The 12,196-nt window shown below is 45.5% G+C and overlaps 1 protein-coding gene across 2 annotated transcripts in view; it reads left to right on the plus strand.

Annotated features, from left to right (window-relative positions):
- SLC6A8 (solute carrier family 6 member 8) overlaps nt 1-12,196 on the plus strand; it is an 80,426-nt gene that overhangs the window by 9,457 nt on the left and 58,773 nt on the right. Inside the window, exons 1-2 of one of the 2 annotated variants that reach the window (XM_083159018.1) lie at nt 8,566-8,586; nt 10,139-10,270. In XM_083159018.1, the coding sequence (XP_083015144.1) occupies nt 10,222-10,270 (49 nt within the window). In that variant the 5' untranslated portion in view covers nt 8,566-8,586; nt 10,139-10,221. Of the gene's footprint in view, nt 1-8,565; nt 8,587-10,138; nt 10,271-12,196 lie in introns of those variants that run through there. The other variant, XM_083159017.1, reaches the window with a different exon arrangement.

Raw genomic sequence — 12,196 nt, forward strand, 5'->3', positions numbered from 1 at the left:
CACCTTGAAATGGTCAACATACCCAAGGTTGACATTGACAAACGGTTGACACAAGTTTATGGTCGACAGAGGCATAGTTGACATGAATACGTAGTACAGTTATACAGTGTTTATGTCGACATATGTTGACATAGACACCAAAACAGTGAAAAACTCATGTTGACCGTATTCATATCGACCATGCTATGTCGACCATAAGCTTGTGTTGACATTTTGTCAATGTCGACCTTGGTTATGCTGACCATTTCAAGGTGTCGACCCATTAGTGGCCGACCTAGTGCCTGTCGACCTAGACATTGCCCACCCAGTGACCCCGTAACAGTGATAATGCAGCAGCCGATCAGCCCCTAACTGTCATATTGGGTGGTTTTAGAAATGACAGTTAGAAGCTGATTGGCTACTGCGCTATCACCTTCCACTTTATCCCTTCACCAGGCTTAATACATCTGCCCCATGGTTCTTATGGAAACATTTGTAAACAATGAAAGCTGAGCAACCTTTGGTGCACTCTTGGCATTTATCTGACCCAGTTTAATCTTTAGTATGTATCACATGCCATCAGCATGTTACCCTTATGATGTGGCTGGTGTCACAACAGTCTGCATTATATCATACTATGTAACAGAGTTGCAATGGATTGTTGAGAGTAACAATGAATGCTGGGTTTTACCCATCATTGTCCTGAACCAGTGGTTCCCAAACTGTGTGCGGTGACACCCTGGGGTGCCTCGGGACCCTTGCAGGGGTGCCTTGGGTTGGTGGTCCAGGATCAATTCAAATGATTGTCAAAGTAATAGGAAAAACTGGTGCTTGTAGCTGCCAATCATAACAAACAGAAGCAAAGCCTATCCCTCAATACATAAATAAACCTAAATATGTTCTAAAAACACAATTTATTTAATTGAACATACAATTTATTTAATTTCTCCATAATCCACTTTTGGCATACGGGTGCAGTCGTTAAAATTTTGATATTATCGGGTGACGTAATTCTAAAAAGTTTGGGAACCCCTGTCCTGAACATTTAAATCTTCCAGTTAAATGTCCTTTGAGCTTATACTATTGTTAAGTGCTGACTGTACCTGGGTAACAGAGCCTACACATGTATCAATTTAGGGGCATTTTCTAAGCAATCTCACGAGATCACTTAGTTCATGGGTCTTCAACCTGTGGCCCTCCAGATGTTGTGAAACTACATGTTCCAACATGCATTGCCACATTTTTTCCTATGAGAGCATGGCAAAACTGTCAGGGCATGCTGGGACATGTAGTTCTACAACATCTTGAGGGCCACAGGTTGAAGACATGTGACTTAGTTAATGCCCCTACATCGCTCCGTGTGTAGGAGCCATAGCGATAAGCGCATTGCTATCGCTCGGCGATTAATGCCCAGCATGCTGGATACTAATCGATCAGGGCCAGTGCTCTCACCGGAGAACACTGGCCCTGACAGATCGCTCAGCACACATGGCTGGCACATTACATCACTGTGTGCTGAGCGATCTTGTTGAGCACATCTCCACAGGTGTAGGCCCCTGTGTACATTCCTAGCTTGACCTTCCACATCTTCTGCACTGTGGATCACTACTTTTGGCCAATCATGTTCTGCTGGAAGGGTTGGGGGTGAGGGTCACTTTGACAAGTGTGACTCTAGGAAGGGGGCCAAGCAATCTAGTGCATACCAAACCAGTGGCTGTAGAAATGGAAGCCAGCCAGTAGTACTGGGTCTACAGTAAACGATGCCAAACGTTGATAGGAACTGCTAGTGGCTAAGCACAACTTTTGGTCTAATCACTAAGGCAAAATCTTTCTGAAATAGGCAAAACCATGTGCACTGCGGGTGAGGCAGATGTTACATGTGCAGAAGATAGCGTTGGACAACGCATTCAGGGGGTTATTTTGGTTCATTTGCTCGGATGCAAATTTGCATCCTTGCAAGTGAACCAGATCCTGCCTTGCGACTGGTGGTATGCCAGCCCACCATTCGGAACATGCGTATGTTCGCACTGTCTGCAAATATATGATTTACATACACATCCATTCGCATGCCACTGGGACCCTCCCATGTCTTTGCCGACCGTCGAAAGATGTGGAAGGTGCACACATATGTAAGGTTGCTCTGAGCAACGTTACATTTGGGTGTACGCTCGGGGGGGGAAGTTGGCAGGCCGCATGTCTATCACGGCTGCATTAGCATGAGAACGCCCAGCGTTCTCATAGGAACGCCCATGAAACATTGGGCATTCCCATATGCTAATAGCCCAGCTCCCCACGCCCCTCCCCCCGCCGCCAACAAAGATGGGTGCCTGTATCCAGCGCACAGATATACACTAAGCACAAACATCAGAAAAAGGTCATTTTAATCCATGGAATGTATCAGTGCTTATGCGGAGCATGACCAAACCTCCGAAAACTGAGGGAACAAGGCCAGGGGAAAGGATCCCAGGGAAAATTGCCAGGGGAGAGGGAAAAATTCCCAGTGGATATGGTGACAGGGGCGAGAGGAGAGTGTGCCAGGAGATTGGATCTCAGGGAAGGGTGAAGTGGGTGTGAGGAGACAGGATCTCATGGAATAGTGTCAGAGCAGTGATATTTAATCCATCAGCCCTACTCACTATTGAGTATTTATATTCTGAAACATCGTTAATGTCACCCACCGGTATCTGCACGTTGGGAGGAAAAAAGGCGTGCATACGAGCGTACTGATGTCATGACATCCACTGTGTTAAGTCACACGCCGGCCCTGCCACGCGCCCGGCTTCCCCCGGTGGGCCCTCACCCTCCAACACTGCCTCCCACATCTCACCCATTCCCTAGTGAACTAGGCAGAATGATTGAAAATTCAGTAATTTATTGTTTTGGGGACTTTGTTGAATGGCATATCTAAAGAATGTGCCACCAGCTGGCGTCTGAATGCAAAGGTCCCTTCTCTGAGGAAGGCGGTGTTGACATGTAGCGTTACCTCTTTCATTACAGCATGCAATCAGCCTCCAGAAGTTACCTTTTAACCTTCTGCAGTGATGACAGTCACACCCTGCTCTCACCATCCGCTCCCAACTGGCTACACCAAGGTCATTTATCCTGACGTCCTAATCCTCTGAATCCTCTTATAAATCAAACTGCCTTTGCTGAATGCTGCATACATTATAGTCACAAATGTCTCCCTGACCATCGCTGTGACTAACATCAGTATTAAGTATTTCAAGTACTCCTTGCCGATAAAAACCAAATGACAGCAGGATTTATGAAAGGAAAGAATTTACTGTGCGCAGTGTTTATCTTGAAGGACGCTTGAAAGTAAAAAAAAAAAAAAAAAAAATCGGTTGGTCTGTAAACCTTTGGATATATTTAGTAAAGATAAATTTACAGATGGTCAAATTGATAGCCAAAGATAACACAGTACATAGGGGGAGATTCAGCATACAACGCTCAGTTCTCCAACTGCACATGAGCAGGATCCTTCGCCAGGCGATAGCGCCGCAAGGGGATGCGCATCGCTACGGCACCTACACATGGAGCAATGTAGGGCATCTAGTGAGGTCGCTTAGAAAATGCCCTGAAATCGCCCAGACCCATAATTCTCTCTGCACATGTTACATCTGCCCCACCTCCAGTGCAGCATAGTTTATCCTATTTGCTAACAAAATGTGCCATACATTCCGGTCTGAATTAGGCCCGTTGTTGGAAAGCATTTTGCTGCATTTACAGCTCGACAATGACATTCCATGGAATGAACCAATGATCAGATCAGGGCTATTGCCTGGCCATTCTAGCAACGCAATATCATTTGATCACTGCCGGTGAATATGAAATTCTCATTATCACGGAAGAGGTCACATGCTGGGGGTAGTTATATTGCCTTATACACCACTGATGTACACCCCACCCCTCACCACCACAGCATAACTAGGGATGGCCATCGACCATCGATGATTCTAAAGCATTTGTGATTTATGGCCGATGTTGAATACTTTTGCTATCAATGGGGGGAAATACCAGATTTTTTAAATAATTTATTTATTAACAATACATATGTATGTCACTGACTAGTTCAAATAAACTAGCAGATGTCGGAACGTTGTGCTAAGAGAGGACATGTAAACTCCAAATGTGCTGGTAGAGTACATGTAAACTCCATGGGTAAGCATGCTAGTCAGGACATCTGTACACATAATATGTGGTCTACAACTGGATGTGGGCAGAAAAAAATGGGGAAATTGACATGGGAGAGTATGTACAAACCTGCTGGTATTAGAGGAGTTGCAGAATGTAAAACTGGTTTATAATCTGTAAGCTATAATGGGGAAGTGCCCATGAAGGGCTCCGGTTAAAGGATCAATGCTCATTGTGTAACTGCCGGAGGGGGGGGGGGATATAGATATATATATATATATATATATATATATATATATATATATATATATATATATATATAATAAAGGTATGCAACGTATTTCTCTTTTGTGAGCCTGAAGAAAAAGCTAATACAGTTTGAAACGTTGCTAAACTTAACCTGCCTGGTTGTCATTTCTGTCTGAGAGTGCCGCGCCTCCCCCCATATCTATGACACTGAATTAGTGAGGGCACCCAGCACAGTTAACATTAGCTGGGAAGCAGTGGTGATAGTGCTGGTCTGTTGTCGAAAATATATATATCATACTTGCCTACCTGACCCTCTCCATGCGGGAGAAAATACTCTGTTCCTGGACTTCCCTGGTAATGTAGGATTGCCATCACCTGTGGGGAGCTAGGTAAAGGTGTTTCACCACAGGTGATGGCAATCATACATTACCAGGGAAGCACAGGAGCAGAGCATTTTCTCCTGCATGGAGAGGGTCAGGTAGGCAAGTATGATGTATATATATATATATATATATATATAGGAGATTTGTGGTGAGGCACTCGTGGCAATTGTAATCCAGAACAAAGCTAGCCAACAGGAGATAGCAGCAACGTTTCAATTTATTACTTCAAATTTTCGACGAAAATTTGAAGTAATAAATTGAAACGTTGCTGCTATCTCCTGTTGGCTAGCTTTGTTCTGGATTACAATTGCCACGAGTGCCTCACCACAAATCTCCTACCAATCCTCTGTGTAGGCACCGGCGCTGCTGTTTTTGCTGTTACAAGGAGTGCCAAACCCCTGTCATATATATATATATATATATATATATATATATATATATATATTTTTCAGTAGGCTCCAGCAGGAACTGAGGCCATTATTCTAGTTCACTCTTTCTGACAAAATATTTCTTAGATGGACAAAACCATGTGCACTGCAGGTGAGGCAGGTGTTACTTGTGCAGAGATAATTAGATTTGGGTGGGGTTTTACACCTGCCTCACCTGCAGTGGACATGGTTTTGTCCATCTAAGAAATATTTTGTCAGAAAGAGTGAACTAGAATAAGGGCCTCAGTTCCTGCTGGAGCATGCCGAAAAATAGCCCTGTATATATATATATATATATATATATATATATATATATATATATATATATATATATATATATATATATATATATACACAGTATATACATGAAAAGCCTGTGTTTGTACCTCTGTACCTTGGTCTGTAGGAGTTCTCATAGGCTCATATCAGCACTGCCTCTGATAAAAAGTCTCCCATGACAAGGCTGCTGCTGTCCTCCCTCCCTGGGCCTGAGAAGCATGTGATAAGCTCCACCAATCAGAGCTCAGTACAAGCATCACATCCTCTGACCTCTTGCAAAGTCTCATGGGACTTAGGACCTTATTCTGGTGAGTCCACTAAAGGCTGCCTGCCTCCCCGTTGCACACTGCGATCCACCGCAGGCATACAAATGGATGTTTTGCATAAACATAAATTCGCAGCCTTGCGTGTGGGGACAAAATAATTAGATGGTTGCCCACTTCACCCACATCATCAGAGATTTACCATGGGGATGCCCATGAAACACTGGCCATTCCCATGGGCGCATCTCCCAGCCCGCCGCCCCACGCCCCCCATCCACACTGTTGTAAATGACTATGCGCATGCACAGTCGTGAAAAATCATTCTCCCTGTGCGAACACACGGGGGACCGATTAAATTACAATAACCCCCATAGTCATCTCCCAGTAATGCACTGCACACTTGTGCAGTCAGTGTGCCTTGGCTCCAGATGATTAGACATTAATCACATTGGCAGATAGGTGAAGCTGCAGCGCTACCAGACTCCCATGAACACAAACTTTAGCTTTAGCTAAAGAAAAAAAAATCCAGCCCTGTGTTTACACCACATTCATGTAAATCATATTCGGACTTGCCTCAGGCGATTGTCTTCTGTCACACAAGCACAGTGTTGTCCTTCTTCTGTCACAGCATGGTGTTGTGGGTCTTTTCCTACCTTTACCAGTTACAGTAGGTGTTGAATTGACTGAGTCTGTTTATACTTGTTCCAGTTTGGAATTTCTTCTTTTGGTGATGTTGTCACCTACTTTTCTGTTATGTTTCCTTCTTCACACAATGGGGCTTATTTTGGTTCATTCTTTCTGACAAAATCCTTCTTAGATGGGCAAAACCATGTGCACTGCAGGTGGGGCAGGTGTTACTTGTGCAGAGAGAATTAGATTTGGGTGGGGTTTTACTTCAAAGTGAGATCTATATTGCAGTGTAAAAATAAAGCAGTCAGTATTTTCCCAGCACAGAAACAAAATTACTCACCCAAATCTAATTCTCTCTGCACATGTTACATCTGCCCCCCCCTACAGTGCACATGGTTTTGTCCATCTAAGAAGGATTTTGTCAGAAAGAATGAACCAAAATAAGGCCCAATCAGGGGCTGGCTGGCAACTTTTAGCCTAGGGGGCAAGTCCAGAGCACTGGCCCATAATCAGCCAAGTCACCGTCGGAAGGAATGCTTTTGCGCGCCGTAGGCGCGCCGAAAAATTAGGGGCGTGGCCTATCATAAGGGGCGTTGCCTGTACCATGATTGTATTGTGTACCTGCAGATTGCACATTTTAGCGAACCTTGTAATACCCATTACACATAAAGCCACATGCCGTAATGCCAATTACACATTATGCTGAACACCATGATGCCAGTTACACATTACGCCCAACACTGCGATGCTAATTACTCAATACACCGCACACTGTGATGCTAATTACACATTATGCTGCACACCTTGATGCCCATTACACCCCATACTGTGATGGCAATTACCCAATGCTCCCCACACCGTAATGTCCATTACGCCCCATACCATGATGCCCATTACACCGCACAATGTGATGTCCACAGTGCCAGATATGCCCCCACAGTGCAAGATATTCCGCCACAGTACCAAATACACATATGCCCCCACAGTGCCAGACACAAATGCCGCCACAGTGCCAGATATTCTGCCACAGTGCCAAATACGCATATTCCTCCACAGTGCCAGATATGCCCCCAGAGTGCCAGAGACACATATGCCCCCACAGTGCCAGAGACACATATGCCCCCACAGTGCCAGAGACACATATTCCCCCACAGTGCCAAAGACACATATGCCCCCACAGTGCCAGATATGCCCCCACAGTGCCAGAGACACATATGCCCCCACAGTGCCAGAGACACATATGCCCCCTCAGTGCCAGAGACACATATTCCCCCACAGTGCCAAAGACACATATGCCCCCACAGTGCCAGATATGCCCCCACAGTGCCAGAGACACATATGCCCCCACAGTGCCAGAGACACATATGCCCCCACAGTGCCAAATACACATATGCCCCCACAGTGCCAGACACATATGCCCCCACAGTGCCAGATACACATATGTCCCCACAGTGCCAGATACACATATGTCCCCACAGTGCCAGATACACATATGTCCCCACAGTGCCAGATACACATATGCCCCCACAGTGCCAGATACACATATGCCCCCACAGTGCCAGATATGCCCCCACAGTGCCAAATACACATATGCCCCACAGTGCCAGATACACATATGCCCCCACAGTGCCAAATACACATATGCCCCCACAGTGCCAGATACACATATGCCCCCACAGTGCCAAATACACATATGCCCCACTGTGCCAGATACACATATGCCCCCACAGTGCCAAATACATATATGCCCCCACAGTGCCAGATATGCCCCCCACAGTGCCAGATACACATATGCCCCCACACAGTGCCAGATATGCCCCCACACAGTGCCAGATATGCCCCCAAAGTGACAGAAACACATATGCTGGGGTGAGGGAGGGGGGGGGGGGGGGGGAGAGCGCTTACCCACTCGCTAGCTGCGGGCCGTGCTGCGGCTGGATCAGCTTCTCCAGCCCTCCTGCACTGGCCGCGGCTTCCAGAACACGGCCGCGGCTACAGGAAAATGGCCGCCGGCCTCCTGCACTGAGAACATGTCCTCAGTGCAGGGGGCCGGCGGCCATTTTCCTGTAGCCGCGGCCGTGTTCTGGAAGCCGCGGCCAGTGCAGGAGGGCTGGAGAAGCTGATCCAGCCGCAGCACGGCCCGCAGCCAGTGGGTGGGTAAGCGGCCCGGGGGGCATATGGCACTCTGCCCCCCGGCCCAGCCCGCCCCTGGGCCCAATGTTATTTTATATCTCTTTCTAGGTAACTCTTTTTACTGTGCGTGTCACCCTTGTTACACAGTACACAGCTTACTGCAAGAAAATGAAGGGGAAAAAAGCATAAAACAGGGACTAACTTAATGATCATGTACTATGGGCCTGATTCAGACCTGCTTGCTAGGCTTCATTATTTACTGCCTAGCAAGCAGGTAAATGCCACCCCGCCGAACGCATGCCCTGCCCCATAGTGAATCCCCGCACTAGCATGCGTACGCATCTGCTTGCATGTGGCCATCATGGCTGCTCACCGTCAAATGATTTTTTTCCTCCCTTCGTAGTTAAACGTAAATCTAGAATTATGTTTATCCTGGTCGGTGATGGCAAAAATGGGGATGTGCGCTGACATCATCTGACATCATCTGCTACCCCAAGCGTTCACAAGTGTCCCTCCTGTATTTCCATGGGCGCATCCACTGTTTTTGTGGTCACGCTCATAAATCGCTGGGCGGCCCCCAGCGACTGCATCCTGTCCACCCTCTGTCTGCCTATCATTAATCTCCATAGGCATTCACTCCGGGGGTTTGCACAGATTCGGGCATGTGCAAACTCCACTATCGATTGGGGGAGTGAATTCGGACCTCAGCGAGCAGTTCTGAATTGCCCCCTTAATTCTGGTACCAATAAATCTGAGATTACGCATGCTAACACCTTAAGCTGGATGTAATGGGTTGTGAGTCCAGCAGCTGTGCTGGATGCCGGCCATACCGTGGCAGTCATTTACAAGTAATGGTTTTGTCTTGTAAGTGACTGTTTGGCTGGCATTGCACACATCCTTCGGACTCACATTACATCTTGCCCCTTATTGGAGCCATTTTTATGGCATCAGAACACCCGATTGGCTCTTAGAACAATCACTCCAATTGCTCAGTTTTGAACTGAAGAAATATCCCGGTACTTGTGTAGTTTCACGGCGCCAGCATGGCGTCGTGCTACTTCCGGGTGTGCGCTCGCCACGAAATATGTCAAAAAAAGTAACTTAACTCCATGCCAACATGGATAGTTCATACCTCCACTATCCATGTTGGCATGGAGTTGAGCTTAAATAGCGTGGCGAGCGTAGCAAGCCACCGAGCCCGCAGCGTGGGCGAGCGAAGCGAGCCCCGCAAGGGGACTCAGACGCATGGCGCCATGCTGGCGCTGTGAAACTACACAAGTACCAATATCCCTATATTAATTAGCTATCACTTTATATGCAATAAAGATTCTTTATTATTCATTGTGGTGATGGCATTATATTGTGTATACAATTATCTTACACACCCGCTACACAACTGTCCCCCTATATACAAAAATATAAATATTGCATAATTTTGTGAGTGAAATAGAAATCCAATTTAATACTGATTTAAGACCAATGATCTGGCAGCAGGTAGACGTTATGCCTATATTTATGTGGAGGCCTGGTATGTAGTTATGTTTTGCAAAGGTGGAATGGTCTGTTTGTATAAAGGCACAAGGTACTGAAATTCTCTAGAAGCGTGTCAGTGACCTTCATTGGTTAGGGCTGCATCTTATAATTTCTCTTGTCTCTATAGGTGTATTTCTCATTCCTTATGTCCTGATCGCCATCTTCGGTGGAATTCCCATATTCTTCCTGGAAATCGCGCTGGGACAGTTTATGAAAGCTGGAAGTATCGCTGTGTGGAACATAGCTCCGCTTTTCCAAGGTCAGTCCATTCATTAACTCGTCTTCAGTTCTGAATTATTTATTGTGCGTGTTACCATACATTTGCCAAAACCAAAGGGGCTAAGGGCCTATTTCAGACCAAAAAGCAGATCTTTGAAAAATCACAGATTGAGATTTTTGGAGATTTGCACATGCAGACACGGGCCAGTGTATAGTTAGTACTGATGGAGGGCAGCAGTGATAAGGGCAGCAACGCAGTGTTGTGGACAGGGGTGTAGGGAGGGCGGAGCCGGTGGAGCACAAGCTACAGGCGCCAAAGGGGTGCAGGGCGGCGTCGCAGGCGCGCACCACAAATGACACGCTGTGCCTGCCCGACGCCTGTCTATTTTAAGTGAGTGATGTGTAGTGGATGTATTAATGGTAAGGGGATACTGAGATGTGGCATAATCTGAACTGGACGGTACTGTAATGTAACGTTATCTGACCTACTCATTGTAATGTTTTATAATATGAATTAAATAGAACTATAGGGTTAGGCAATATAAATAGGCAGCACTGTAATATGTCATAATATGAAATGGAGGCAATATAGTGTTACATAATATGAACCAGGGACATTGTTATGTGCCATAATATGAATATGGGGGCATTTTATGTATTTTATTTATAATGTGAATTGGGGGTACTGTGTGGAATAAGGTGTATGGGGGCCCTACAATGTGACATCATGTGACCCAGAGCAAGGTTCAGAAAATTAAAGGCACTATTATTCTGCTGCATAGTCTGAGGTGTCTGTCTTGAAGCATTGAGTTAGGGGCCCCTTCATAATATTGCAATGGGGCCCACAAAGTCCTGACTACTCCACATGTTCATATATATTTAGATTGGTGTAGATAAATACCATTATATTTATGTATGTACATGTGCAAATTGCTGCCACTTCTGTGCACAATCTGTTTTCTATTCCTTTTATGACTAGTTGCTGCCTCGTGACCCTAAACTAATGTATGTGAAATCAACAAAGCATTTCCAACCAGGCAGGAACTCTATTTCCACATCTTGTCTGACAAGGTTGTGCTGTTATAGCCTCCGGCTGCCTCTCATTAATTGAATCCCTGTAATGGCCTTTTCTCATTACCTCTACGTTCTATAATCTGCGGCGTGTGCTGATAGATAAGGAATATTGTCATGTGTCATACCCGTGACTCATTTGTGTAATGTATGACTATTACTTATTGCTTCATTAATATAAAAACATACGTATAACTATTTAGGACTCCACATACTGTATATGGCTGCCATTAGAAATTCATCAGACAATTTTGATCTCATTGCAAGAAGTAATCTGCCCATAAACCATACTTGCCTACTTTTGAAAACTAGTTTCAGGGAGATTATAGTTGGTAGTAACATTTTGCACAGCGCCCCATTGAGGGGGCATATCATCCTCCACCCAAAGAGCGTGTCTAGTTCCATAAATGCAGATATTGTGAAAAGAGATTGGGAACATGGCACCTAGAAGCGTGGGTGTGTACTGCTACATCTGAGAGGAATCTTTTAAAATTACTTATATACAAATGTAGATGAGCCCAAAAGTGCTTGGAAATGGTGCTGATGATTCAATGTAAATGTATCTGTCTCTCATTCCTTTTTTTCCCCAAAAATGTAACAATGTAATGTGGGCTAGGTGAAATGTGGGAGATTGCTAGACTAATGAGGGAGAGAGGGAGATTGATGCTATTTCAGGGAGTCTCCTGCAGAATGCAGGAGGGTAGGCAACTATGCCATAAACCGAGGAGGGGAAAAGCAACGTAGCGAGATCAGAGCATATCATACCATGGATGGACCTCAGTGGGTTAATTATTGATGGACACCATTGATGGTAGCATTAGTGGTTAACCTCAGTGATATGAAACCATCAACTGGGGTACCACCACTGGTTTCACCGATGGTCATCTCTGGTTTA

This window comes from Crinia signifera, chromosome 9 (genome assembly GCF_055691185.1).
Source record: "Crinia signifera chromosome 9, ASM5569118v1, whole genome shotgun sequence".
NCBI classification, from domain to species: domain Eukaryota; kingdom Metazoa; phylum Chordata; class Amphibia; order Anura; family Myobatrachidae; genus Crinia; species Crinia signifera.